The 27,192-nt window shown below is 35.6% G+C and overlaps 5 protein-coding genes across 7 annotated transcripts; 3 read left to right on the top strand and 2 right to left on the bottom strand.

Moving 5' to 3' along the window:
- The first annotated feature begins 1,206 nt into the window (after nucleotides 1-1,206).
- LOC109088299 (V-type proton ATPase subunit G 1-like) lies at nucleotides 1,207-3,231 on the top strand. Its single transcript, XM_019102464.2, has 3 exons — nucleotides 1,207-1,405; nucleotides 2,141-2,241; nucleotides 2,490-3,231. The coding sequence occupies exons 1-3, from the start codon at nucleotides 1,324-1,326 to the stop codon at nucleotides 2,661-2,663; spliced, it is 357 nt and encodes a 118-aa protein (XP_018958009.1). The 5' UTR covers nucleotides 1,207-1,323; the 3' UTR covers nucleotides 2,664-3,231.
- A 1,219-nt stretch (nucleotides 3,232-4,450) lies between these two features.
- On the top strand, nucleotides 4,451-13,153 carry slc31a1 (solute carrier family 31 member 1). Its single transcript, XM_042757025.1, has 5 exons — nucleotides 4,451-4,609; nucleotides 9,884-10,023; nucleotides 10,184-10,256; nucleotides 10,772-10,940; nucleotides 12,416-13,153. The coding sequence occupies exons 2-5, from the start codon at nucleotides 9,901-9,903 to the stop codon at nucleotides 12,615-12,617; spliced, it is 567 nt and encodes a 188-aa protein (XP_042612959.1). The 5' UTR covers nucleotides 4,451-4,609; nucleotides 9,884-9,900; the 3' UTR covers nucleotides 12,618-13,153.
- A 958-nt stretch (nucleotides 13,154-14,111) lies between these two features.
- cdc26 (cell division cycle 26 homolog) lies at nucleotides 14,112-16,498 on the bottom strand. 2 transcript variants are annotated; one of them, XM_019102454.2, is made up of 3 exons: nucleotides 16,387-16,498; nucleotides 15,833-15,938; nucleotides 14,112-14,452 (listed from the first exon to the last, which is right to left on the bottom strand). In XM_019102454.2, the coding sequence occupies exons 2-3, from the start codon at nucleotides 15,911-15,913 to the stop codon at nucleotides 14,267-14,269; spliced, it is 267 nt and encodes an 88-aa protein (XP_018957999.1). In that variant the 5' UTR covers nucleotides 15,914-15,938; nucleotides 16,387-16,498; the 3' UTR covers nucleotides 14,112-14,266. The 2 variants fall into 2 exon arrangements, with proteins under 2 accessions (XP_018957999.1, XP_018958001.1); XM_019102456.2 differs by lacking the exon at nucleotides 16,387-16,498 and adding an exon at nucleotides 16,177-16,359.
- Nucleotides 16,499-17,333: 835 nt separating this feature from the next.
- On the top strand, nucleotides 17,334-22,877 carry LOC109088247 (U4/U6 small nuclear ribonucleoprotein Prp4). Of its 2 annotated transcripts, none has more exons than XM_042757024.1 (14): nucleotides 17,334-17,491; nucleotides 17,786-17,956; nucleotides 18,601-18,787; nucleotides 19,323-19,410; nucleotides 19,516-19,595; nucleotides 19,697-19,790; nucleotides 19,868-19,962; nucleotides 20,569-20,627; nucleotides 20,749-20,872; nucleotides 20,957-21,046; nucleotides 21,188-21,310; nucleotides 21,680-21,787; nucleotides 21,891-22,009; nucleotides 22,338-22,877. In XM_042757024.1, the coding sequence occupies exons 2-14, from the start codon at nucleotides 17,794-17,796 to the stop codon at nucleotides 22,529-22,531; spliced, it is 1,524 nt and encodes a 507-aa protein (XP_042612958.1). In that variant the 5' UTR covers nucleotides 17,334-17,491; nucleotides 17,786-17,793; the 3' UTR covers nucleotides 22,532-22,877. The 2 variants fall into 2 exon arrangements, with proteins under 2 accessions (XP_042612958.1, XP_042612957.1); XM_042757023.1 differs by having other exon boundaries at nucleotides 17,335-17,491; nucleotides 17,783-17,956.
- Nucleotides 22,878-22,987: 110 nt separating this feature from the next.
- LOC109088224 (RING finger protein 224-like) lies at nucleotides 22,988-26,550 on the bottom strand. Its single transcript, XM_019102400.2, has 3 exons — nucleotides 26,020-26,550; nucleotides 25,059-25,257; nucleotides 22,988-23,271 (listed from the first exon to the last, which is right to left on the bottom strand). The coding sequence occupies exons 1-3, from the start codon at nucleotides 26,097-26,099 to the stop codon at nucleotides 22,990-22,992; spliced, it is 561 nt and encodes a 186-aa protein (XP_018957945.1). The 5' UTR covers nucleotides 26,100-26,550; the 3' UTR covers nucleotides 22,988-22,989.
- Between the last annotated feature and the right edge of the window lie 642 nt (nucleotides 26,551-27,192).

Below are 27,192 nucleotides of genomic sequence, written 5' to 3'. Positions count from 1 at the left end.
GCTTTTGAGTTTGTTTGTCAATTCTTTAAATGTAATTGGGAAGTCAAGTGGATTTTGTTTATTTTTAATTGTGTCTTCATAAGTTTGTAGATTTTGTTTGATCAGATCATAACTGACATTGAGTTGTTTTGGTGAGATTTCTTTATATACGTTTTCAAAATGTTTTGTCCAAATTTCTCCATCTTGTATTGGTAGGTCTTGTGGTTTTGTTGTGCTCAGATTATTCCACATATCCCAGAACTGATTAAGATTTATTGAATTTTCTATTTCTTGTAAACTTTTGGTCAGATGGTGTTGCTTTTTTGCTCTAATTATGTCTTTGTATAGTTTTAGTTTTGAACATTATTCAGTTCTTATGTTGGTGTTGTATGGTTCTTTATGTTTCAGATTTGATAATTGTCAAAGAGTCAAACCATTTTTCATCTTTTGGTGTTTTTTTAGTGAATTTATTTTCAATTCAATTTTTTTATTCATAAATATAGTGATTTAATTTTTCAGTTCTTCAGAATTCAGGGCTAAGGTAAATTTTCTGCGCTGTCTGTCTCTATGTCTGTCTGTCTATCTATGTATATTTTCTAATACAAAAAAAATAAAAATGGAAAACATTATTTTGTTTTGTTCTTAAAATTGATTATCTTAAATTGAAATTGATTATATTGATTAAATTATTTTTATGTATATTTTATTGGTTTGGAAACAAATTCCAAGTGTTAATTTAATATCACTGATACAACATTCAATTTATATTTATTAATCAATAGTATTTTTTCATTAAAATAATATTTTGATATATATATAAATTTACTAATTCAAAAAAACTAAAATGATTAAAGATTAAAAATAACAATTAAAACAAAAAGCTTGTCGATGGCAAAAAAATTAAATAAAAAAAATAAAAAATAACATATAATAATATAGCATTAAATAAATTTACATTTACATTTAGTAATTTAGCAGACACTTTTATAAATTTTTTTAATTATATAATAAACAGAAAACAGAATATAGCATGCTAGTGTTAGATGCTTTTTGCTTTTGTTAACTGTATAATAAATAAAGAAATTATATATAAAAAATAATTATGATTTATGAATTATGGTGAATTAACAGTGAGTTTACTAAATTGGACATACAGTTAGTGAACACAAATAGTAGGAATAGCAGCGCCCCCTATTGGAAGCGTTTAATTGTGACGCGTTACCAGTCACGTGGCTGTCATCAGCGGACCAGCGTGACGCTCGATCAGCTGACGATCACTCGACCTTCTCCGCTGTGGGACACACGGACATCCAGAAGTGTTTTAAATACATCCCGTACTGAAGCATGGCGAGCCAGTCTCAGGGCATCCAGCAGCTGCTTCAAGCTGAGAAACGAGCCGCGGAAAAGGTCGCAGAAGCCCGTAAAAGTAAGTTGACGGTTTGCTTGTCATCGCTGCAGACTAGCGCTTAGCTAACATGCTAATCACTGGCGATGTTTTCTATATGTATCGAAATAGAGGATATGAATCTGAATTGAAAAACATTCCCTGATCATATATACAGTGTCGACAAAATTTGTTCAATGAAGGTCTTTTTTTCCCCCCAATAATCTTTTTTCCGTGTGACAGACTTGCTAACAGCTCTGTAGAAAAGCATGTATAATGGGTCATATTTACCATTTGATGATATGACATGTAACTAAATTATTATTTTTGGCCCATTTACACTGAGGATGTTAAAGGTTTAAAACACCAAGTAAAACCGAAGGCTTTGGCCCACTAACATATATACACATATGTTAAAATATCATACATTTTAACATATGAAGTCAGCTTTCCGCTCGTCGATATGTTTGGGAATTTAACACTTTTTTTTTTTTTTTTTCTTGTGGGACATGTTCAAGTTTCGTGTTTGTTGTTTATAGTAAAGTAAACGATGACTGTAAGTATACTAAAAATCTCCTTTACTAAAGTGTCACAGTGACATTGACTCAGTTCCTGTTTTTATAGAGATTTTCTGCTGCTGGCTCTCATTTCCCATATAAGAGAGGAATTTCCCCAGCAGAGCAATATTTGACTCTTTTCATTTTTTCTACCTATACAGTTGTGTCACTTATAGTATGTATTATTTCAGTAATGAGCATTGTGTTTGTTTTTTAACAGGGAAGAATCGTCGTCTGAAGCAAGCCAAAGAGGAGGCGCAGGCAGAGATTGAGCAGTACCGTCTGCAAAGGGAGAAAGAGTTCAAGACTAAGGAGGCCGCGGTGAGATTTATTCACTTATGGTTTAAGGATCCGTTTGTATCCATTGCAAAATCTTGTCAAAGGGTATTTTGGTACTCTGTTTCGAGGAGGGCTTTTATTATGACTTCAAGTGTCTGGTTAATGCCAATTGCTGTTTTAATTTCAGAAATGACAAATCTGGAAAAAAAAAACATAATACTGCAATCTGTGCATTAGTATTTAGTTCTGGATATTACTTTAAATTAATTTCTTATTGCATGGTCCCGCAGGCACTGGGCTCCCATGGAAACTCTGCTGTAGAGGTGGACAAGGAGACCGTGGATAAGATGAGCCGCATCCAGAGCAGTTATCAGCAGAACAAGGAAGCTGTGCTTGCAAACCTGCTGAAGATGGTGTGCGACATCAAGCCAGAGATCCACGTCAATTACCGTGTCGCTGGATAAACCCCTCTGTCCAGCCACCACGTCCGTTACATTCCCTCAAGGCCCACAAAGCACTGAGACAAAGACTGCTACTGGACATATCACGTTACAATCATTAATATGGAGTACACTGCTTAATACATCATCTGTTTAGACAGATGCTCATTGAAACATAAACCTATCAGTGGTCCTGGTACTTCACATGCACATCACCACAGTATTTTTCATTGTTTGCATCTATATCTTTGATATGAGCCGATGCGAGTCTTTGTCTCTGCTCTCTTAGTTAACTGTAATATTGTCCGGTTTATCAGAGTGAGTCTGTTTCTTTGTGAATGATACCTTTAAATGTTTGTATGAGTGTCTGGATCTCAATGCTGCGTTCTTAATTTATAAGTAATCCGACGTTGTTTTATCTAATTGATGTATACTGCATAATTTTTTTGTGACGAAGCTCCTAATTATCATTATTGTGATTCGTAATTAAATTAGCTGCACTCTTGCTCCTCAAGCTCTTCTTCTGTATATGTAAGTGCAATCCTCTGTTTCAGCCTGCTGTGAAAATGTAATAAATGTCTGTACAAATGGATCATCATTTGAATTTCTCCCACGTATTTCTCTCGGATAATGCTGAAGGAGCACAACTGGTAATTATTAAGTATGATCTCAACAGAAGTTTTTAATAATTTCACCTGACATGTACGATGTGTTCAAACTCTTTATAGAATATAAAGCTCGATCGAGTAGCAATGCTAGAGGTTGATATTTAGCTATATTGTCCTCGTCTGTAAGATGTATATTTTTCCAAAACCTATTCACAATTTATAAAATGATAATATATCCATGCACTTAATAATAGTTGAAATGTTGCCACTAGATTATAATATTAACTGCACACGAATAAATGTCCTCCACACTTTTCCAGAATAGGTTTAATAAAAAGCTAAATTCTATTTACAAATCTACAACAAGAAAATAATCATCAGTAGTAACAAAAGAAACAACAACAAACAAATTAAAAAAACTACTATTAATAAAACAAAGAAGAAACAATATCATAATAATTGTCCAGACAAAGCAAAAGCATTCAACTTTGCCAGCGCTTAAAGACAAAATTATATACAATTCTTTGTCAACATCACGTATTTCTTGCCATGTGGCAACGGAAGTACGGGAAATAATTATTGCGTCGCATCACGTGGAATAAGGTTAAGGCTAGAAGGGATACAGCAAAAACTTCTGGGCATGCGCACATCAATACAGCGTAATTTTTCTCACACTGTACAACAATAATTATTATTTTTGCACTATTGTAAGGGGTAGGTTTAGGGTTGGGGTAGGCGTAGACGTTAATAAAACACAATCTAATAGGTAGAAAATTAAATTTAGTGTTGCTGTATCTCTTCTAGCCACAACCGTGGAACTTCAAAGCGCCGGATACAGCGCATGCTATGGAAATCGCTTCAAAATAATAGTTGTTTTTAAATAATCTATTTTTTATTATTAAATAGAATGGATAATCCATGACTAAATGTTAATCATAGTTAAAATAAATAAATAAAAAAAACTGATGGGAAAGGTTATGTGTTTTATTTTTTACCAGTTTAGATGTGAGAACAAAACTTGTAATGTTTCTAATTTTTGTACCAAAAATGCTATTTAAAATACATATTTTTAAGCGAATTAAAATAATAATAATAATAATAACAAAATTAATTTTGTGTGTCTGTATTTTTACTGATTTAAATGACTTTAAAAAAAAATTGTTAATCCGTTCAGGAGCTTGTTCTGTAGACTTTTATTGTGTATCAGATTCCTCGGTGTTGCGGGCTTCACAGCTCCTTCACTGAGTCGGAGCATCTCGCCGCTGCTCAGTGTGAAGATTAATCTGATTTTCTCTCGTCCCTGAACTGATGCTCTGCACTTCTGAAGGAAACCTGTGGACGCGGGCGTCGCGTGCTGTCAAGGTGAGCGTTATGTGACTTTGCAGCTCAGTGAAGTATTTTTTTCCTCTGTAATCTCTGATAACACAACCACACATAAGACATCCACAATTCTCCTCCTCAACCACACTACTCAATATTCACAAAAACAAGATTTTGTAATAATTTCTGGTCAGCAGCAGATGATAAAGTGTAAACGAGCTGTACCTGAGGTCGGCTGTGCAGTATAAATGCTGGTCTGATGTAAACTTTCCTAACATCTAACGTTACATTAGATAGTAAAGTATATGCTGGTTTATTGTCAAAATAGTTGTTCATGCAGGTCATTCGTGGTTATGTTTTCACTTTTAATAAACTTGAGTTATAAACCGATATCAATCTGCTATCCTTTTGCATGATTAGTTTAAGAGTGTCCTTGAACAACGTTTAAAACTAAAAATGAAAAGAATAACTCAATCATTCCAGACACATAAGAGTTTCTTTGTCGTGTAACACAAAGTAAAAAAAAAAAAAAAATATTAATATAATATTATAATTTAAATTTTAATTGGCTTTTAAATTTATATTTGGTTTTATTTTAAATGATGCTTTTGCCTTTTTTTAATTTAAATTATACTTTTTACAATTTTATTATTTTTACTTTTAGTTACCAATTTAAAATTTCTCATTTAAACTTTTTAGTTTTAGTAATTTGCGACTTATTTTATTTTCATTTGGTTGCCAAGGTAGCATTTCTCATTTAAACTTTGTATTTGATCTTATTTCAGATTTATTTCAGTTAACAAAACCTGTTTTGATTAAATAATTACCTTTTTGAGTGTCAACAATATTCAAAGGCTTGTGATTTACTGAATAAGAATCAAATAAGCATAAGATATACAGATATCTTTTACTCAGAATTTCTACCCAAGAAAATATTGTAGAGCTTGGCATAACTAGAAGATACCACAGAGATCATGAGATTCATAAAATGTTTAAAGATGCCCTTTTTTTATTTCACATTTGCATGACTTTTCCATGTTTAGTAATATATCTCACATCCAGGTTTTTAAGACAGTACTTTGGTTCTTCGAAGGAAAAAAAAATGTTGTTTTGGGGGGTGAATTAAAATAAGAAAGAACTTCAGGCCTTGTGCAAGCTGACGTGGCCAACAACAAAACAACTAAACAAAACAAAATTAAATGTGAACTGGAGTTTTGTTTTTTTTTTTTTTTTTTATAGTTTTGTGTGAGGAAATTTATTCTTGAAGTCTAGTGTAACTCTTAAATGCCATGAAGTGAGATGAGAAAGCAATAGCTTTTTTTTCATTTTGTTTTCATTGGAAGGAGAGACAGTGGTCCTTTGTTCATTATTTCCTAGTAAAATGGGTCTGAAAGGGTTGTGTGAAAAAGTTCGCAAAAAACACAGCATGTATAACACTATTGTTAGACTACAAGGAAGAAAACCTATTTACTTTCTCATAACTCGCTTTTGTTCCTGGATACAGACTTTTTTTTTTCTTCGTATCAAAAGTGGGGGAAGGAAGGAAGGAAGGAAGGTCACAGGCTTCAATGTGTGTTTATTTATAGGTGGATTGTTTTGCTGAACCAGAAAACCAGGAAACCCTGCTTGGATGAGGTCCTTTGCTATATTTCATCTGCATTCTCCAGAATGTCAATGATGTAGACTATCTTTTTAGACTTAAGTGATACCATAAAACTGTTGTGCATAATTTATTACTCTTATGTAAACAGGTGTAAAGTACTTTGATTTGGATCTGTATGAAAGTGCAGGAGCAGGTCAGGGTCACACTGCCTCACAGTGTCTGTCTGTTGCACGAGTGGACAGTTTTTTTTTTTTTAATTCACTAGTCGAGACTTATTATGTGATTTTTATAATCCGCACACTTAAGCTGGTAATTGGATACAGGCTACTGGGTTTCAAAAACATCCAGAGTTGGACATTTAAAAATATATGACTTATCAGGTTTATTAAAAATTCAAGCTCAAATGGCAACTAGTCATATTGGTGTTTCTGTTTCTTCACACTGATATCTATATTGGTTTCTGAAACAGAGACTAGGGCTTTGTCTGCAGTTGTTTTTATTTTAAATCAAAATGTGTTAGTTTCACTAAAAACATGGTTCTTCTCAAATGAGTGAGTGCCATCAAAGTGCCATGAGTGCATTTTGTTTCATTTTTAGTTTATTATCTGTCATATCCTGTTTGCACTCTGGTGCATTTTTAACCTTCAGTCAGATCTGAATTCTTTAAGGATGCATCTCTCAAGCATAGGTATCTAGATCATGTTACACACACACACACCCAAAACATTTATTTTGCATAAAAATTGTATTTCCCCCTCTTTCTGTTAATCTTATCATTGTAATATGACAAATCTGAAATACAAAATTATTGAATTTTGATGCATTTTTAAATTAAAAACCTTTTTAAATATTTTAAAATGTAAAAAAAAAACATTCAATTCACTACAAAAACTATAATATAAATAAATAAAAAAAAACATACATAAAAAATAAAAATTAACAATAATAACTTAAAATTAAAAAAAAAAATGCACAATGCAGCTTTATTTTTCCAGCGTCAAGTCAGCATGAATTGAAAATTCACCCTGTCTATTTTCTAAAACCATATTATTGATCTTATTGGGAATGAATCCGTCAGTGCATGTCTTTATTTTTCATTTTGACCTTGTACTTTTTCTAAATGAACTTGTCCAATGAAACAACATGAGAATTGTTCCCACCTTCTCAAGTCTTTCCCACATGGTTTATAAGCTCTTTTTGTGGGACTAAACTTGAAAAATAATTATTGTCATAATCGTTAAAGGGTTTTCTCTTTTGCATTCATTGTGATTTGTTTGGTCAGCAATATTAACATGGTTTCTGGTAAACCAAATAAAATCATTATTCAAATTCAACATTTGATTTGTTGGCTGTTGTGAAATTTGGAAATGCTCTGGATGAGCCAGCTGCTGCTCAGTTGCTCTTTGTACCTCACCTTGACCTCTGCGCCAAAGCTGGACGATTACACTACTAGTGCTATTGAACACAGTTAAAACTAGTTCATGTTGCCCCCTCCACATTCATTTGCTTGCATTTCTGTTTTAAGACCTGCCAGTTAGAAAGGTTATTGTGGTCTGAACATCATAAGGATCAGTAATGATTGACCAAATCCTTGTCGTTTATCCGTGCACTCAAAAGATCATTGATACAATCACTTTTTAAGTAATGGTTAATATGATTAGAGTTGAAATTGCTGTGCAAATATTTAACACTCAGGCACTGTCTGTTGTTTATCTTTATGGGAACAAGCACACAGCTCATAATCTGAGCCCTTGTACAGTTGAACATTGTTAAAAGCTGTTCTTTGAACATTGATAAAGTTGTCCTCAAGCACAGGTTTGCGTTACGACTGATAAGGAAAGGTCATATTTTGCACTAAGCCTATATGGATTATTACATTTTTTTTTTGCATTGTGACATTAGCCAGGTTTTCATCCACCGTGAAAATGGGCAAAAAACATTTGCAAAAGGCTGTCTCCATCCAATTGGCCTTTTACCAAAAAAATGACGCCATCCTTAAAGAAATAAATCGTTACATAATTTCCGATGAATTACAAAAGACATAAAATAATTTGAATATTTCTGTAATTTTTTGCACTCTTAAACATTTACTAAGAAACAGCACTTTGATGGGAGAAGCAAATGCACATGGATGCATTTTAATGCGCTTTATTTAAACATTATTGTCGCAAAAAAAAACAAAAAAAAAAAAAACAGTTGCATGTTATTATAAAATAATCACAGGGTGGTTACTTTGAGGAGGGATGCAATGCAAAATAGTCATTTTTTGGGCTCTACATAATTGCCTTACTTTCATTTGTGTTATTAAGATTGTCATTTTGATGGCTGTTGTTCAAAAATATGTAAAATAGTCATAATACAGAATAACTTTTGACTGGATCTATAGTAAGTAAGAGTGGATGAAGAGAGGAGGTTTTTTCAGTGGGTGTGGTTAAAAACCTTGTGATTGGATTAATGGCAGAAGAGGGAAATGAAAAGCAGATGAGAGGTCACATGAGAAGTACACACTAGATTCCTGCTGCGCTATTGCTGTGGTGCTGCACTTTACACACTAATTGCACCTGTTTGCCGAGAGACACTTTGAGAAGGAAGCCAACTGAGGTCACAGATTTTGCTTGGGTGAGTTATTTCTGGGGAAATTCTTCATTTGATTCAATTTAATTTTGTTTTGTGTTCTGCAGTTTTTTCTTTTGTATCAGATTTTAATGACAGAAAGGAATTAATGCAACACTTAGCCATCCACGGTACTTAAATGCTAATACCATGGTACTAAATAATTACTGTATAATATACCATGGAATTTACTATTTACATGGTCATTTAAAAAAAAATACCAGAAACATCCCAAAAACCATTTGGGATCATTTAAGCAGGAATCTTGTACTTACAGACTTTTAACTAGTGTGTATGCTATAAGAGTAGTCACATGATGGGTTTTAATTTGCGACAACCGTGCACATTGTCTGGACCGTGATTACGAAGACAGGATACAAGCAGACATTTATTTTTCTGAGTACTTTTTGACTTGTTTTTCCCCGTCTTTCATTGCTCCTCAGTTGACCTAGTTTGAATTTATGAATCTGAGCTAAATATGAGGGAGATTTTCATTCCAGACTTGTAAAAGAGTAGCCAAGTGTCTGCTTGGTCAAGCAAGAGCACGCTGACTAATGGTTAGAACAGATAGTATGGATAATACATTCATTAGTCTGCTGCGTGTCACATACAGTCATCTGTGATGTGTGTTTTATCCCCGAGGCTGTCCCCAACCTTTAGAAAAGCTTTAGAAAATCCTCTTCTCAACTTAAAAAGTAAATTAATTATATATATACATATTCAATTATCCTATAACAAGGACCAAATTGTCGAAGTGAATAGCCTGGGGTTGTGGAGATATTCGATTAGTGAAGGTCTCTTGTATCTGTTATTCTTTAGTCAGAATTTGAACGCTTTTTATAAATTGAAAATAATCAGGGACTTTACTTGATACACAGAAACAGAATGGATTTTCAGTGGAGGGATGGAAATCTCAGAATATCTTCGTTTGTGTTTCACAGATGAATGAAAGTCTTACACTCAGCTAGAGTATGTTCTCCTCCTTTCATTTAGCAGAACAGTAATTGAATAACCTGAAGAACGGTTCTTTATTATTCTAGAGAGCTGTCAAACACACAACTTGACTCTTTAAGCATGTTTGCACTCTGATCTCTCTCCAGAACCTCTGAGCGCTGAGATGAATATGTCACATACACACAGTGACCATGTGCACCCAACCATGCCGCCTGTTACCACGGACTCGCATGGGGACCATATGACGCCCCCCGACACGGGCCATGGGGATCACATGATGATGATGGTGAGACAAGCTGGAGTTCATTAAGTTTGTGTGTCAAACACAAATGTTATCTGTTCATTTAAAGCTGTTGTTCAGTGGAAGTAAGAGTGCTTCTTCATTGACGTATTGTTAGAATTGTGGTATTCATTATGGGAAAATGTCGATTCATTTATACTTTCAGCAAATGACCTTCTACTTTGGCTACAAAAATGTGGAGCTGCTATTTGCTGGGCTGGTCATCAACACACCAGGAGGTAAGATGCTCTGCTCTGTCTCCATCCATGTTCGGTTCCCAACATTCTTATGTATTTTTCGTGTTTAGAACGTCATACAGGTTTAGAATGACATGAGGGTGAGTAAATGATGACTGTTTTATTTTTGAGTGAAGTAACCCTTTCAAGCTGTTCACACTGCAGTGACAAAACAATAACATTGTTATCCAGTCATATTAAATTCATTTCAAGGCAACTTATCATGCAAATCAGCTTTGACTTGATGCACCGACTGCCAGTGAGATTGTAAATCAACAGGACAGTGACAGAATTAGTTCCTTTATTATATGAAAAAGAGTGGTGTTCTTGTGAATAACGTAATAGGATCTCCTAATGGGCAAGTGTGCTGAATGCACAGGTTTTACTAGATTGTACAACATCTGAATTATGAGAACAAAGCAGAACATTTTTGTAACCAGGAAGTTCTGTTTGCACTGGGGTATTAAGAGAAAAGTAGGTAACAATGTAAGGTTTCTTGTGTTTATCCTCGTCTCTAGAAATGGTAGGCGCGTGCATTGGTGTGTTCTTGCTGGCTGTGTTCTACGAGGGTCTGAAGATCGGCCGAGAGTTCCTGTTGAGAAGGAATCAGGTGAACGTGCGTTACAACTCCATGCCTGTCCCAGGAGCGGATGGCACCGTGCTCATGGAGACACATAAAACAGTCGGGTCAGTGAATGGAGTACTCATGTTTTCAGGAGGTCTGCACAGGTGTTGAAGTAAATGCAATATAAAAAAGACTGTTTTCTTGGTGAACCTTCCCTGTCTTATTGTGAATGATTCATCATTACACGATAATGTCTTTTTATCTTTAATGAACTTGAAGGAACTTTTGCTTTCAGCAGTTATCAGGCCATGTGTGCGATACAGTTTCACGTGAACTACGTGATATCCTTAAAGTTAAATGTGTTGCAAAAGCAATTGCATGTTGACCTTCAAGTTATAAAGCTTGAAACTGCTCCATAAACATGACCATTAGCCCCAACCAAACGGTCCTGTCATATATGTGTGTGTGTGTGTGTGTGTGTGTGTGTGTGTGTGTGATAGTACTGTTATCATTATTTTAAACATTACAAACCCAAAAAGTATACATGGCAAATCTAAACCAACCTGACAGTTTGCTGGATCTGTTGGGCAGGGGTTTATGGAAGTCTATTTCTGCCTCATATGGAGAAAAAATCATAAGCTAAATAACATAAGATTTCAGATGCATGACATACTAGGTCATAATTATGAGATAGAAAGTCAAAATAAAATAAAAGGTCAGAATAATGACATACTAAGTCATAATTATGAAATAAAAAGTCAAAACTGACCAAGTCAAGATTATGAGATTTACAAATCGTGATTAAAAAGTCAAAACAACAGAAAGTTGAAATCATGGGATAAGCCATAGTTTTGACAGTCTAAACTGAGATAAGTCATAATATAACATAAAAAGTTGGAATTGAGAAATCAGTTGCAATTCTGAGTTATAAAGTCATAAATATGACAATTAAAAATTTACTTTTTTTTATCTCACAGTTTGGACTTTATCTCATAATTAGATTTACCAGAACATAAGATTTACCAATACAATGGCAAATGAAAAATAGTACATAAACATAATCATGATAATATAAAGACATGCTTGCTAAATTAAATAATTGGCCTTTATTTTGTTAGTACTAAAGCCAATTTAAATGATTCGGATACTATCTTTATTATTAGATGCATAAATATTAGATGTCAATTTATTAGTATAATAATAATACTCATCATTTCATATTTTTTCTGACTTTTCAAATCATAACCTTCAAGCAGCACCTTGAAAAATAAAATAAAGGCTTTCTTACTGAGAAAATTGCAAAACCACATATTTCAAACTCTTTGAAAAGCCCTGGGTTTGCAAACCTCTGTCTCTGATTGAAAACATTGTGCTTTCATCCCTGCTTTTTGAATGATGAGGTCAGTGAAAAACAGGCAAACATGAGTCAACCTTAAGCCTGTTTACACCGATTTTATCATCCCGTGTGTGTAGTGACTGCCACACGAGTGACCTCTGTGAGGTAAACATGCATTTAGCAGGTTCTCTTCACACTGCTGACCTGACATTTGTAATCCTATAATGAGCTAAAAACACCTGCTTCTGTTCTCTCCTCCAGCCAGCGAATGCTGAGTCTCTCACACTTTTTCCAGACCTTTCTTCACATCATCCAAGTGGTGGTCAGTTACTTCCTCATGCTGGTGTTCATGACGTACAACGGGTACCTGTGCATCGCAGTGGCGGCAGGCGCCGGCCTCGGCTACTTCCTGTTCAGCTGGAAGAAGGCAGTAGTGGTGGATATTACAGAACACTGTCATTAACCTCTCTTGTGTGTAACCTCAAAAAAAAACCACCCAATTCACAATCCCAACATGCAACGCAACTCTACATGTGTAGAGCACTATATGAATTAATTCATCTTGGTAAATATCAGCCAAGTGGCTCTATTCTTTTTAAAGCTCTATTTTGATTTGTTTTATTTAAATTAGCCCCATATTTCATATCCCATCCCAGTAATCACATATGTGTGCACAGCCTAACAGTCTACCTCCATAGTGCTGAGAGCCACAACTGACATGATTTGTAATAATCATTACATCTCATGGATTATTACGCTTATGAAGGTGCTTCTGGGTTTGACAGAGCCTCACTAAACCCTTTGCCTTAAATGAGGGAACACAAACACATACACCCAAGAGGGCGACCGTAGACTCTAAAAGCCAAACTGGATCTGGTGGACCCAGTATACAAGCACTAGTGGCGGGAGGGTGTTTTTTTTAATTTTGAGGTTGTTATGGCCACGTGTTTCAAATCACTGAAATGAGTGTTAATAATCAGCGACCGACCATTGTTTAGACAAAGACTGGACTGAGTGATGTTTGCACAAGAAAGAGAGGTTTTGGGACAAAGTCGAACTTTGCTCCCTTTGGAGAGCTTTTAAGTAAATATGGAGAGATTGGTGGAAAATAAATTATATCTGATGCCAGTGTCACGATTTCTTTTTATCATTTATATTTGGAACACTCAGCTACGACAGTGTACTTGTTATCAGTCTTCTGACAATCTTTATAGAGATCCTTTTACGTTATGACATTTTTTAAAATGAAAATTTGTGGCGCATTTATGATGTTGTGCAAATCATGAGCTGTTAAAAATGATAAGGTCATCGCTCTGATAATAACTAGGTTCCAGAATGTGAATTTTATGTTGAAATTGAGGATAGTTATGCTCCTTAATTAAAAGGGGTGTGCCTTTTACATATGGGACCCAATTAAAGTGCCCAAAGAGTGTCTCAATTGCTTGGAAAAATAAAGGCTTTCTTACTGAGAAAATTGCAAAACCACAAATTTCAAACCAGTAAGCATGTTTAAAAAATTATATTTTTTTTAGTTAAGAGCAGAAAAACTGTTCTAAAAGGAAATATTCACATCATGTTTTTGTAGCAGTTGCCACTCTAGAACTGGATCTGTGGTTCTGATCGATTTTGCAGATTTATTTTAAAAGCAAAGTTAGTCTGCGTCGTCTTAACTGGGAAAAACTACAAGCCTTTGTGTAGAAGCGCTGAACCTCATTTCCAGTGCCGTGGCAATGTTAAGATTTCTTAGTCTGTTTACAGTTCAGTCATGTATGTAGAGTCTGAAATATAAACATTACTGTAATCAAAGAAAATGAATAAATATTGTATGATCTGAAGGATAAATGTTGTGACCACCTCATCAATAAAAAAACAACCTTTTTATGATCACCAACTAAAAAATTCTCCCACCTATTCCTTCATTTACATAAAATAAAAAAAAAAGACACAATTTCCCACATCCAATTAACAAGATTTTATTTACTCAGTAGAAAAATAGTCCTTTGTAATCGGTTGTCACAAACACACATTTAACCAAATAGCTTTGTGTGTATATGTATGTGTGTGATGCAGAGTCTCAAGACCTTATAGTCCATTTTTCATGTCTGCAAATTGTCAAAACTGAAGGTTCCCAAAAAGTGATGGCAAAGTGTTGGGCTTTGGGTGGGGTTTGTAACCGATTCGCTCGTGGATCATCTGCTCCCTGGTCTTCCCGTCCGTGCCGCCACCTGATGCTCCGCTCATCTCGCTGGATGTGGCGACACCAACTACATCCACCTCTTCCCTCTGTTTCTTTCGACTCTGGACAGACATGGGAAAGAAATGAGGAGATTATTAAAACAAGATCAATCTTTCCTTACACAAAACTACCTTTGTCTACAGTAAGTGTATGTTGGAGATCTTCGCACATTTTGTCATTCGTCATTTCTTCCTCAAGTCAGATGCTATTTCACATTTTTACATTGTTTCTTAGTTGTATCATTATTGTTTGGCCTGCTTGAACATGCTGGTATAACATATTTATTCCAGTAGGGATACCATGAAGGAGCAACGAGTTAATACAAATGTTTTAAGTTGGATTCCAAAAAGCAATAAGATGGAAACTGGATGCCATTGTATAATTTGACAGGCATTTTACTACCCATGATTCATACATCCGAAAAGATTAAATTAGTAGCTTTTCACTTGACATCAAAACAAAAAACAATAAAACAATACCACAATACCACATCCTATGCAGAATCCACCTTTTTCCTAACAAGCCTACTGCGTTTTCAATCATGTTCCATTCAAAAAGACTGAAACAATTCATTTCGAATCAATATTGCAGTACAGATAATCCTTATCTGTTTGAATGAGCTGTACATGTTCCTTTATGTTCCGTTTTCAGATGTCAGGAGAATAACTTTATATTTAACGTGATGATACAATGAGCTCTTTTCAGTCAGCTGTGTTTTTTTTCACTCATGATTGCTTTCATCAACATATACTGCACATTTAGAGTCTGCTTTTCTGATTTCTTTTGCTGTATGTCCCATGAGTAATTCACTGGAATGCATTAAGAATCTCTCATTTTTCTCCCCACATCCTCACGAATGATTACAGGTTTATATTTCAGTGTTTGGAGGATGAGCAGAATAATGTCACCTCACTGGACCCAGGTTTTGAAAATGCTTATTGCGTTCATAGAGTGAAACTTTCACTGATTGTTTACAGTTTAAAGCTACTCTCATAATCCCTGTAGAGCATCATGGGGTGTAGGAAAAATAGGGATAATCCAGCTTCTTCTAGTACTTGAATCTGAAACTTTTTCAAAAGTAGTAATGAGTTTTATGGCTTGTTTTGCTTATATCTACTTATATCTCGACTGAGCCTGGTTTCTCTGATGGAGCTTGTTGCATGGATAATGACACTACCTTCACAACTACCTTTCTGGTTTATTTATGTGAAGCTGCTTTGAAACAAGCTGTACTGTATAAAACGCAATTTAAATAAATATGACTTGACTTCACATAGAAAAAATTTTACACGTGAGGTGACATACTGCATATAACCCATCCATATTGTGGAGAACCCTTGAACTCTTGTTGTTTCAGTGTTATTTTCTGTACAGTACGTTAATATGCATGGAAAGCATCTCCTAAAATATTCAGTCCTACGGAGAATTCATCTGGATTTTACCTCCAGCTCTTTCTTGACACTTTCAAACTCCTCTGTGTCATCCAGCTTGAGCTCCAGGCGCGTGGGTTTCCTGCGCAGCATCTTCACGTCACCGGCCTCTTGTTGCCTGGAAACGCGTTAAAACATACGCTGATAGTCAGTTTATGCCTAAACCACTTAGCGATAGATAGATAGATAGATAGATAGATAGATAGATAGATAGATAAACCTATTTTAATTATGCTGAACTCTTGTTCACAATTGTTTTGAGGAAATTACTATCACTTTAGTCATGCTGATGACTGCAATAACGATATCAGTATTTAAAGTTTAGCATCGTTAAGTAATGCATATACTGTACATACGATGAATCGTCTCCTGCTGCTGCAGTATAACGTTATTGTTTAGCAGCTACATGCTAATTAGCCCACTAGCTTTGAACCCTGAGTCTTAAACAGTCTCAAACAGCGGGTTAATGAACTGTGAAGACGTTTAGTTCAGTTTATTCAACATGACAGATTAACGGCAAACAATTCAAAATGAAAAACGCGACTGTTTCACATCACACCACTTACCGCAATCACACGCGCGTTATCTCCACAGGACGTTCGGAGGGGATCATGGGAAATGCAGTTTAAAGCGCATAGAAAGCGGAGGAATAACTGTGAGTTGAGAAATAACCGAATAAACTGAAGTAAAATGCGGACTTGTTTGAAGTGTTTTGTGTTTCATAATTATTTTGCTTTTTGTATTTAGCTGAACGGCCCACAATAAATTAGCACAGTTCATTAAATCATCCGCTAGATTAAAAAAATAAAAAAACTTTGATGAATTTAATAAAAAGCCCAAATCCTGAGAAGTAAATAAAGAATAAGACAAAAAAAATTGAAATAAGTAAAAAAAAAAAATAAAAAAATAAAAAAGCAATAGCTGTAGTCCCCTGCAACCTTTGGGGGGTCTCAATATGACTGAAAATAATTTAAAATAAGCCAAAACCTCTATAAAATCAAGACTTTCCTTATTTTAAATTCACCTCTTTAATAACTGTCTTGTTTGAACCTGGATATATGCTGTACCCTTATTTTACAACTGTGATTTAGACCTGAGAAAGTACGGAGCCCCGCACATGACATGCAAGAAAAAATAAATAAATTAATTCCACCACTCAATAAACCAAAACCTCAACATAATAAAACTTGCACACCATTACTATCGCACTACCTAGAAAAATAAATAAACCGCACGATTTAGCAAATCGAGGGAACACAATAGTAATCATCTGCACGTTTTAGTACATTGAGGGAACGAATTAGTAAATCGTGCACACAATTTATTTATTTTTTCTTGCATGTCATGTGCGGGGCTCCGTAAGAAAGTATTTTGAGTTATTAAAAACGTGAACAATTGGGGAAAATGAGCCTAGCTTCAAATGTTGTTGTAAAAAATAGGGGAACCAATAAGGGAACGCACATCAGCGTAATGTGAGAAAGCGGTCTGGCATCATTTCTACCGCTGGATGTCGCTATTTATTCTTGTAGTGAGTGGAGGGTTAAACAGGCGGATATGACGACATCCTGTGCGCCGGCTAGCCCGCGTCGTGTGGTCGTGTTTGTAACCAGTACACATTAGATTTCATATAAACAGCCTGTTTTTATCTGTGCGTTTGTGGCAGGATAAAGGGTGAGTGAAGAGATGGTTGAGCTGAATGTGTGTCTCTTTCATGAGCTTCTCTTGATTTAGTTAAACTTAGTTTCTAAACTCCCTGCAAAAAGTACTGAATGCCATCTGTACTTTATGATAAATGGTATTTACATGGTGCTTCAATGTAATTCATACAATATCACGTTTTTAATAGCACTATTTGATAATATTGAATACATCATCAACCAAAGTAAAAGTTAGGTTGATTAATAATGTACAATGAAGAACTGTCCATACAAGATTTGTAAATAAGGAATTGTGATTCAAAAGCAGTTGAAAAGATGTCAGACGAAGACGAAGCTCCAGTTGTGAAGAAGGCCAGGATCTTCTATGGAAGCCTTGAAGAAAAGGAGAAGGAGCGTCTCAGCCGTGAAGGAACATCTTCTGCTGCCAGAGATGCTGTTAAAGCTGCCATTGAGGCTGGAAATATTAATATCTCCAGTGGTAAGTGTGATCTTTCAACAGAGCAAATGTATTATCAGAACCCAAACCAATGCAATCTTGAAATATAATTTTGTCAAAGTGTTTAAAAACCCTAAACCAATTGTAACATGTGTCATAGGACTTTTATAGCAATTTCTAAATGAGCAACATGATCAAAACTGTGCTGACGTGCTACATGCCTTCTGTCGACTGGTTTATATTTTATACTTTTTTAGAATTTAATGTTAGTAATATTTCAGTATGAACTCTTGCTGGACTGAAAAAAAAAAGCTTTGGTTTATTAGAAAAATTATATTAAAATGTAATAATCAAATATGGTAATAAAATCTCACTCCCGATATGATACACCAAGCTTTTGAGGAACATTTAAATCTTCTATATCTCTCAGTTATTGTGTTGCATTGAATTAAATGTGTTTTCCCTCCACAATAAAAACTAAATAGCTTTAATTTTTTTTTTTGTACTTGTACTGTCATCGATTTGCATATAAATGACACGATTTGTACCAAATTACATATATTTTTTTCTTTTATAACTAAAAGGTTGAACAGACATTTGATCTTAATCTGTGACCTATTGTTAATTTGTGACAGGAAATGATGTTTGCTCTTCGGCAGTGTAATTTTTGTCTTTTCTCTCCTCAGGCGAGTCTATGGAGATGGAGGAGCGTGTGAGTGAGCGACAGGCTGAAGTGCTGGCAGAGTTTGAGCGCAGGAAGAGAGCGAGACAGATTACCGTCTCTACTGATGATGTCGAGGTCAAGGCCTGCCTCCGAGCGCTTGGCGAGCCAATCACGCTGTTCGGGGAGGGGCCTGCAGAGAGACGAGAGAGGTGGGCGGACAGATTTTCTGACTGTTGGTAAAAAGCTTTGCAGCAAATTCTGAGAAAGAACTGCTCACTTAGATTGAAAAGCCAGACAATAGACCATCTGACTGAAAAAACAAAAGAAATGGGGGATTTTGAACATAGTATTTATATTTATAGCTAAAGCTAGTCTCTTATGTTTACAAACGCTGCATTTTTTTGATGCAGCAAAAAAAAAAGTAAAACAGTAATATTGTTAAATATTATTAGTACAGTTTATTAAAAAAGTTTTATATTTAAAAATGTGATGGCAAAGCTGAATTTTCAACAGCCGTTATTCCAAGTGTCACTTCAGAAATCAGTCTGATAATAAACTTTTTATAGCACATATGAAAACAGTTGTGCTCTTTAATATTTTTGTGTAAACCTTGGTAAGTCTTTTGCAACGTTATAAATATATATTGTCACTTTCAATCAATTGAATTAATCTTTTAGTTCATAAAAGCATTCATTTAATTTTTCAGTTTGAGTTGTTTCTGATGTTTGGTTTTGTTCTCCACAGATTGAGGAACATTCTTTCAGTAGTTGGCCCTGATGCCTTGAGGAAATCAAAGAAAGAGGATGAAAAAGCAAAACGGACTCAAGATGAGGTAGGAACACCTGTTTTATTCGTTGTATCCTAATTTCAGGAAGTTGCCTGTCATCTGTTTGAATGACTAAAGGAAGGTGATCGTCTATGCATGTGTTTTGTGCAGTATCAGCAGACATGGTACCATGAAGGACCTTCATCTCTGAAAGAGGCACGTATTTGGTTAGCCAAGTATTCACTGCCCAGGTAAGCACAGACAGATGTTATTTTCCAGTGTCTGATATAAATATAAAATCCAGCCAAATGAATATTTTGTGTGTTTGAAAAGCTTTTGTTTGGTTCTCCAGAGCAGTGGAAAGGTTAGATGCCGCAAGGGCACAAAAAGAGATTCCAGAATCTACAAGAACAGTTAAACAGCAAGAGCTTCACAAAGCCCTACGGGTACGCCAGCGTGCTTTTATGATGTTTTGTAATTGTCTTTCACTTTTAATGCTGTATCTAATCTGTGTTTTATTTAGAATGTGAATAACTTCTGCAGCCAAATTGGCGATGACCGTCCAATATCTCACTGCCAGTTTAGCCCCAACTCTAAGATGCTTGTGACTGCTTCATGGTTTGTTTTATCATATATTTAATCATTTATTTTATATACATCATTCACAAAAACTTTTGTTTTAAGGTTATTCATGTATGCTTTGTATGCCAGTAGGAATCATCAATTTTAGATTTCCAAACATTGCTTTCGCAAGATTTTTAATAATCCAGTGAGGTTTTTGAATGAACAGGGAGTCCTACGACAGAAAGTATGGCCCACACACATGATCACTGAGACAGCCTTAATTAAATTACAACAAGAGACAGAAGCAACTCAGAAACACGTGGAAGAACTGTGGCTACTTCTCCAAGATGCTTAGAACAACCTCACCTTAGTTTAGGCACTTCCTTTAAAGTGAAGATGTTTTCAAAAGTAATGCTTGGAGTAGTTTATGCTTATCATGTAACATATATTAACTAAATCAAATATATATTTGGAGTGACCACTTTTTGCCTGTAAAATAGAAACAGTTCTCCTTGATTTACTTGCAGGCTGGTTGTTGGCCACACTGTCTGTTGTGGGACTCCTTGTTCAAACAAGAATTTCTCTGGATTAATAAATTGTTCTTTACAAAAAGAATGTTTGGCTTTTTATATTTGGTCTAAAAATGTTTCTTTGTTGTAGGAGTGGCTTGTGTAAATTGTGGAAAGTCCCAGATTGTACGCTTGTACGCACATTAAGAGGTAAATATATCGAAATTATGTTCTGTAGCGTTTGTTTTTCAAGTTGTGTCATACTTTTCATTCCAGTTTACAATACAACCTTTACCACTGGATTTACTGAAGGTAAACTCTTCTTTCTCAGGTCACAATACCAACGTGGGAGCGATTAGCTTTCACCCTCAAGCCACACTCACACTCGAGGAGTCAGATGTCAATATGGCCTCCTGTGCTGTGGATGGATCTGTTAAGCTGTGGAGTTTAGACAGGTGTGTATTATTAGTATAATTTAAAGTTTTTGTCTAATTTCTAAGAAGTAAAACATTGTAACATTCACCTGTTCTTATCTGTAGTGATGAGCCTGTAGCAGACATTGAGGGGCACTCTATGAGGGTGGCTCGGGTGGCCTGGCATCCCTCTGGGCGTTTTCTGGGCACAACTTGGTATGAATGTATATTCTGTTTTTTTTTTATAATGTTTTTTTAATGAGGTAAACGCAAAGCGATGGTATGAATTTTGGCATTGGGATAAAACCTTTCTTTCATATATTTTACAGAATTATCATTATTTTTGTTGCTCTTTAGCTATGATAACTCATGGCGACTTTGGGATCTTGAAGCTCAAGAAGAAATTCTGCATCAGGAGGGTCATAGTAAAGGTGTCCATGACCTGCACTTCCACCCGGATGGCTCTTTGGCAGGAACTGGGTAAGGGCCTCGCACTAAACCTTGAGGCACTCCACTGTTTTTGTAAAGGAATAAACAAAACACTTGGTCTATACAGTTACATGAATGCACTTATGAGCCCAAGTATGTTCAGTTTAGGACCAACCAAAAAAAATAAATACTTTATTCCATCATACATGGTTCCTAATCGTAACCCTAATCCCTCTGACTGCAGCATTGATCTTGCAGTATTCGCATTACCAGAGCCTGAACCAATTAGGCTGCCGCTTAATTTGTGATTGTTAATTCAATCTGCTTTTGATTGGTTGAATTAGTTTAAAAGGATTTATATGTGGCTTATTAATCTTTCAATTGTTGTCTTAATGTTATTTATTATTGCTCCATGTACAGAGGTTTGGATGCATTTGCTCGTGTCTGGGACCTGCGAACTGGTCGTTGTATCATGTTCCTGGAGGGCCACCACAAAGAGATTTACAGCATCAATTTCTCACCAAACGGGTAAGTAAAAGAAAGCCCATGTGAATATTTGAAAGATTTAGTAAAGCTGTTTACTTTTATTTGAGCTTCATTTGATAATTACCCTGAAATCTTTCTTGGGCAGCTTTCACGTGGCAACAGGAAGTGGAGATAACACCTGTAAAGTGTGGGATCTTCGTCACAGAAGGTGCATGTACACAATTCCCGCCCATGAAAACCTTGTGTCTTCAGTCAAGTTCCAACGTAAGTATTCAAGTCAAGAGGGCATTTATCATCAGTCCTTTAGAGATGATTCATGCAAATATAACAAATACTCATTTACTCGCCTCTTGTCAGAAACCCCAGTCCACAAAATAAAAAAGCACCGTGGACATCCAGCAAAATATCTTGGTGTTCCACAAAAGAAAGTCACATGGGTTTTGGGTGAACAAATATTTTAGTGTTTTTTTTTTTTTAGGTCCGTAGGTCTACTGTGTGTTAAAGTGAATGAGTCTAAATTCACTTCAACTGAACTTGCAAACCTGTGTGACATTTTTGCAATGTTAATATTAACGGAGCCTTTTCTTTTTAGCTAACGATGGCCATTTTTTGCTGACTGGTTCGTATGACAACATAGCCAAAGTGTGGACCCATCCTGGCTGGTCACCTCTGAAGACTCTGGCGGGGCATGAAGGGAAGGTCATGGGGCTTGACCTTTCACCTGACGGACAGCTCATTGCAACCTGCTCTTATGACCGAACCTTCAAACTCTGGATGTCAGAATGAGATTCTGTTTGTCTTTATATATTTTCATTTAGGATTTTTATTATACCATCCTTTTCTTTTTTTTTTTCTTTTTTTTTAAGTTTAGTTTTAAAGAGCTGGAAACAACACAGGAGATCTTTAAACTGGGAGCTGATTGACAGTTCAAATGTTTGAGTTGTGTAGAAACAAGCATCAAGCATTCGAGTGGACTGATGAAGATCTGAAATCCAGTATGTCCATTCTGAAATCTTTATCATATTAAAGGTCTCTCATGTCCATATATCTGATTCCAGTTTTGAGTTTTGCAGAATTTGTCATATTACTGATCCATTTGGGTACCTAAATAAATTGCAGTGGTTTCTGGACAGTGGGATATCTGTTGTGAAATGTTTTTTGTTTTTTAATCTCACTGTCACAGAGTTGAGTCTGTGCACCATCCACAGCAGAAGGAGACTGATAGCTGGTATGTGAACGTGAATCTAGCACCACCAGCAGCAGAGCAGGCAGTGCTTGCAGCAAGGGCTTCTGCGGAAGCGATGCTCTGCTACTGCCACATTGGCCCAGACTGAGGGTGGCTGATCTGTGATTGGCTGCTTTATAAAGGAGGGCTTGGTCTCCAGCAGTGCTTTCTGGCTGTAGGTTCGCTGGTTTTCCACTTCAGCTTTTACACCCAGAAATGCTGCCAGGTCTAGGTCGAGTCCGGTGGCGCCCCCGCGAGGTAGAGGAGTGTTCTGCCGGCACTGTGGACAGGGGATCCACATCTGCGGGGAAAAGGCACCTCAGTTACTTACAACCATCTGACACAGCTGAGCTGAGGTGTGTAATACACTGCATCTACTATCAGAATTCAAAAGTCAAATCATATTCATGTACATACAACTTTATACAATACAGATGGTTTTAAAGCAGCTTCACAGTAAACGACAAGAAAATAACAGCATTATTGTTTCAAAGTTCTTTAATTTCAGTTGAAAAGCAGTTCTAAAAAGGATAATATTGTAGTTTTCAGCTCAATTTAGTTCAATAACAGTGTGATTGTTGCAATATTCATTAGTTATGAATCAAACTTCAATCTACATCAGGTGTTATTATTAAGCTTTTCAGTCATTTAGTTCAATATTAGTGCCAAGTATATCAAATTATAAAACAAGCTTAATTTAGTTCAATTTACCCCAAGATTTTGCTTGATTCATTCATTAAATATCTAATAATTTAAAGCGAGACACTGCAGGTGAAAGGGGTATATACAGTATATAGGCCTATGCACTAATTTGCATGCATTTCCAGAACAGATAAAGCCTGGTTCCAAATTCTTTATCACTCCATAAATAAGAAAATTCTTTCAAAAGCCAGAAAGAAAAAAATATTCATGGTTTAGCAAGAAAAATGTAAAATATATATCTGGCGAATGATATGATCAAACGATTTTTGTTAATGCAAAAATGAACGTTTCCATTAGATCAGAAAGACACTTCAGCAACGCCATTGACATTGCGTTTCCTTCTCCAAACAAAAGATATGCAAGTTGTGGTACAACTCTTTCAAGTTAATATGGAATTTAGCATTTGGAGAAAAAAAAATGCCCTTAAGAATATTAGTCATTTATTTAGGGAGTGTCCCAATATTTTTTTTAGAGAAAGTAAATATTGGTACAATAAGAAGTTAGGATTATTGTTAATTTTGTAGACACTGTTGTGATGTTAACAAAAATCTAGTATTTGTAGTTAATATAATTGCTCATTATATTCGTAAAGTCAACTGGAATGAAAACGTTTCCATTTTTTAACTATTTAAAACTGACCTTTGGGGAAAGAAATGCATTAGGAAGCAAAGTAAAAACTTGAAAGTAATTTGTACTATTCAACTATTTATTATGTACAACTTTTTTCTTCCAGTAATGCTTCTTTTCTCTATACCCCTAACAAACATTTATGTACTAATAAGTAAATAAGGTTTTATCACTTCAGGAAGTCAACATCTGAATCCTTAGATTTTTCGATGCATATTAAGATTTTATTATAAAACTTAAACTTTAATTTAAACATTTTAATTGTGTTATTTATAAGCAAACTTCCGCAGAAATATAAAATATTTGACATTTTTACCAGTCTCCACACGGAATAACCCCAGATAACACTTACCACACTGTACAAAAAAATTATATGATCAGAAAGTCATGGCAACTTATGTTTTTACCTTACTTTAACTCATTTAAATAATTATCAGCTTGTTAGATAAGTTATATGAAACACAAATTTAAAGTCGGTTTAATGCAATTTAAGTTGGAATGACTTGTTCAACCAAGTTGACTATACATAGGCCTACTTAAATATCTAAGGCAGCAACAATTTTTTAAGCTGAAATATGTTAAATATTTCTTACAGTGATAGGCTTTTTCTGACTACAATTTGTTAGAGCTAGATTATTATTGGTTTTCCTCATGCAAACCCATAAGATGGACAAATTTGACTATTTGCACTTTGAAATAAATCAAGAAAAAAAAAATAGTGATATTTGTGATGAAGCACTTAGGTAGCTTGAGTCCCACCTGCTCGTTGATGAGTGTGTCCAGCCGCTTCAGACAGGCCTGGCAGAACGTGTGACCACAGTAGAGTTTGCGCGGGAGTCTCTCTCCCAGATTATACGCGCTGTAGCAGATGATGCAGTCCAGTTTCCGGCTGTCCCTGGAGTTCTGTGCTCCAGTCTCCACATCCCCTTCCACAGGAGCCCCAGACACATCCGAGACCCTACAGAACGAGCTCAGTATGATACAAACATCTCTGTGTTTGCCCGAGATGTTCAGTGCTGACTTTGCAATGGCTAATTATTTGTGAAATAAAATATATATTTGAACCATTAAACTTAAAGAATGTTTCATAAAATATAAAAGCAACTTTAAACATCCACTAAAAAATGACTTTGAAACCAGTTGGTTAAAATTGCAAATATGCCATTAAACCAATAACTAATTATTTACATTTCCCCCCACAATATTTTACTCTTCCAGACACACAAGGTCAGCTGTAAAAAGAGTGTAAGCTGAGCGGCATCTATCTGTTTACTATTAGTGGCCAGCAGCAATAAAATCTGTATACACTTAGATGTAATAGTAAAAGATTTGTTTGCTGTAGGTTCTTTTTATTTCAAACCAGCTGTGCATGTCCAAACAAACAAGCACAAAACATGACCACAAACATACAATGTGCTCCATCGGCTTACATAAAAATATTTGATGGAAAAAGTTTTATTTGCATGACTTGATTTCATTGTTTATATTGAGAGCATGAACCGCAAAGAATGTTTATTTAATGAAAATCACCATTTTATATATAATTAAATGATATTCAAAATTAATTAGAAACACATGAAACATAGATCTTAATCTTGAATAATAAAATACATTTCCCTCATTCATTTTAAATAAGCAAAAATTCTAATATTTGTTATTTTAATATGACATAAGCAATTTCCTGTAACTTCAAAATGAATGTTCCGTGCGGAAGGTCTACCTGTCCAGTTCATCCTTGGCTCTATTCTGTGTGCCATCGTTTTCTTGAGGTTCTACCGTTCCGCTTGCGGTTCCATCCATGTTTAATGTACTAAAAGTCCAACTTCTGTTAACATTTTACAGCCGACTCTGTCTTGGTTTCTTCATGCTTCACATCCTTTGTCAGATAGTTTAACACTTGAGTGCACCTCTGTTGCTTTCCCTGAAGCTGTCCTTGCAGTTCCCAGCAGCACAGGCTCTCTCTCTCTCTCTCGCTCACTCGCTCGCTCTCTCAACCGACTAACCACAACTGCCTCTCTGAAATGGAGGACAAACAATGGTGTGCTTCCCCAGAGCCTTTAATATTTAAGTACCATCTGTCGCTGTGGACCTATGCCTTTAAACATGCACAACTGCATGCTCTCCCTTTGGAAAAAAGAAAAGCCATTGGTGGTTGTGGGAGGAGAGTTGCATGTTGTTGAGCAGGTGTTGTAGTAAATAGTCCAGAGTTGCACTTTCATGTATCTTCCAAGCTCTTGGTATTAGCTGATCTGTTATTTCCTCTTAATAATTAAGGAAGTAACATTATCATTCTGTCTCTTGCATATAATAAGGAAAAAGTCTGACGGTCCAAAAGGGAAGGAATGGTTACAATGAGAAGATTTGGGTTTAGTTTTGTGCAAAAACATAAAATTGAAGACATCAGACATGTTTAGGGTGCAAGAAAGTAGAATGGGAGGAGGGTGTATCGCTTTACAGTCACAAAACAGGCCTGAAATTCAAGCCTAGTCGCCCACAGACAGTCTGTTATCAACGTTTCCCTGCCAAATTAATTCTGAGACCTTCATCACCCCCATACCGCAGCTACGGGATGTTCATACTGGCAGATAACTATGCCCAGGAGAAAGTGAAGTAGAAGGAGGTACAGCTAAATTAGAGTCATGTTAGACTTAATGAGATCTGGTGATTGGTTTCCTCAGATGTTGGGTCTTTAGCAGGGTTTGAGCTGATCACCTGAGCCGAAACTGTGATGTGATCAATCGCTCTGAAGCATCAGGAAAATAACACGATAACAGCTGATTGGCTGATGGCACCATAAGAACACATAATAAATATACACAGTACTTTTGGATGCGATTAATCGTTTGACAGCACTACACAAAAGTAGATTTTTTTATTTTTAATTGTGTGCACT

The sequence above is a fragment of the Cyprinus carpio genome, chromosome A5, assembly GCF_018340385.1.
Source record: "Cyprinus carpio isolate SPL01 chromosome A5, ASM1834038v1, whole genome shotgun sequence".
NCBI lineage: Eukaryota > Metazoa > Chordata > Actinopteri > Cypriniformes > Cyprinidae > Cyprinus > Cyprinus carpio.
Note: the sequence above shows the minus strand (reverse complement) of the source record. Positions and strands in the feature narration are given on the sequence as shown.

What these genes read in the sequence shown, in the direction of transcription:
- LOC109088299 (XM_019102464.2), top strand. Translation starts at nt 1,324, where the DNA reads ATGGCGAGCCAGTCTCAGGGCATCCAGCAGCTGCTTCAAGCTGAGAAA. An exon ending in GGTCGCAGAAGCCCGTAAAA is followed by an intron (nt 1,406 to 2,140) that starts GTAAGTTGACGG and finishes GTTTTTTAACAG; the next exon opens with GGAAGAATCGTCGTCTGAAG. An exon ending in TCAAGACTAAGGAGGCCGCG is followed by an intron (nt 2,242 to 2,489) that starts GTGAGATTTATT and finishes ATGGTCCCGCAG; the next exon opens with GCACTGGGCTCCCATGGAAA.
- slc31a1 (XM_042757025.1), top strand. Translation starts at nt 9,901, where the DNA reads ATGAATATGTCACATACACACAGTGACCATGTGCACCCAACCATGCCG. An exon ending in GGTCATCAACACACCAGGAG is followed by an intron (nt 10,257 to 10,771) that starts GTAAGATGCTCT and finishes CCTCGTCTCTAG; the next exon opens with AAATGGTAGGCGCGTGCATT. An exon ending in GAGACACATAAAACAGTCGG is followed by an intron (nt 10,941 to 12,415) that starts GTCAGTGAATGG and finishes TCTCTCCTCCAG; the next exon opens with CCAGCGAATGCTGAGTCTCT.
- cdc26 (XM_019102454.2), bottom strand. Translation starts at nt 15,913, where the DNA reads ATGCTGCGCAGGAAACCCACGCGCCTGGAGCTCAAGCTGGATGACACA. An exon ending in GTGTCAAGAAAGAGCTGGAG is followed by an intron (nt 14,453 to 15,832) that starts GTAAAATCCAGA and finishes ATGTCTGTCCAG; the next exon opens with AGTCGAAAGAAACAGAGGGA.
- LOC109088247 (XM_042757024.1), top strand. Translation starts at nt 17,794, where the DNA reads ATGTCAGACGAAGACGAAGCTCCAGTTGTGAAGAAGGCCAGGATCTTC. An exon ending in AAATATTAATATCTCCAGTG is followed by an intron (nt 17,957 to 18,600) that starts GTAAGTGTGATC and finishes TTCTCTCCTCAG; the next exon opens with GCGAGTCTATGGAGATGGAG. An exon ending in AGCTTCACAAAGCCCTACGG is followed by an intron (nt 19,791 to 19,867) that starts GTACGCCAGCGT and finishes TGTTTTATTTAG; the next exon opens with AATGTGAATAACTTCTGCAG.
- LOC109088224 (XM_019102400.2), bottom strand. Translation starts at nt 26,099, where the DNA reads ATGGATGGAACCGCAAGCGGAACGGTAGAACCTCAAGAAAACGATGGC. An exon ending in GCCAAGGATGAACTGGACAG is followed by an intron (nt 25,258 to 26,019) that starts GTAGACCTTCCG and finishes CTCGTTCTGTAG; the next exon opens with GGTCTCGGATGTGTCTGGGG. An exon ending in ACACACTCATCAACGAGCAG is followed by an intron (nt 23,272 to 25,058) that starts GTGGGACTCAAG and finishes TTTTCCCCGCAG; the next exon opens with ATGTGGATCCCCTGTCCACA.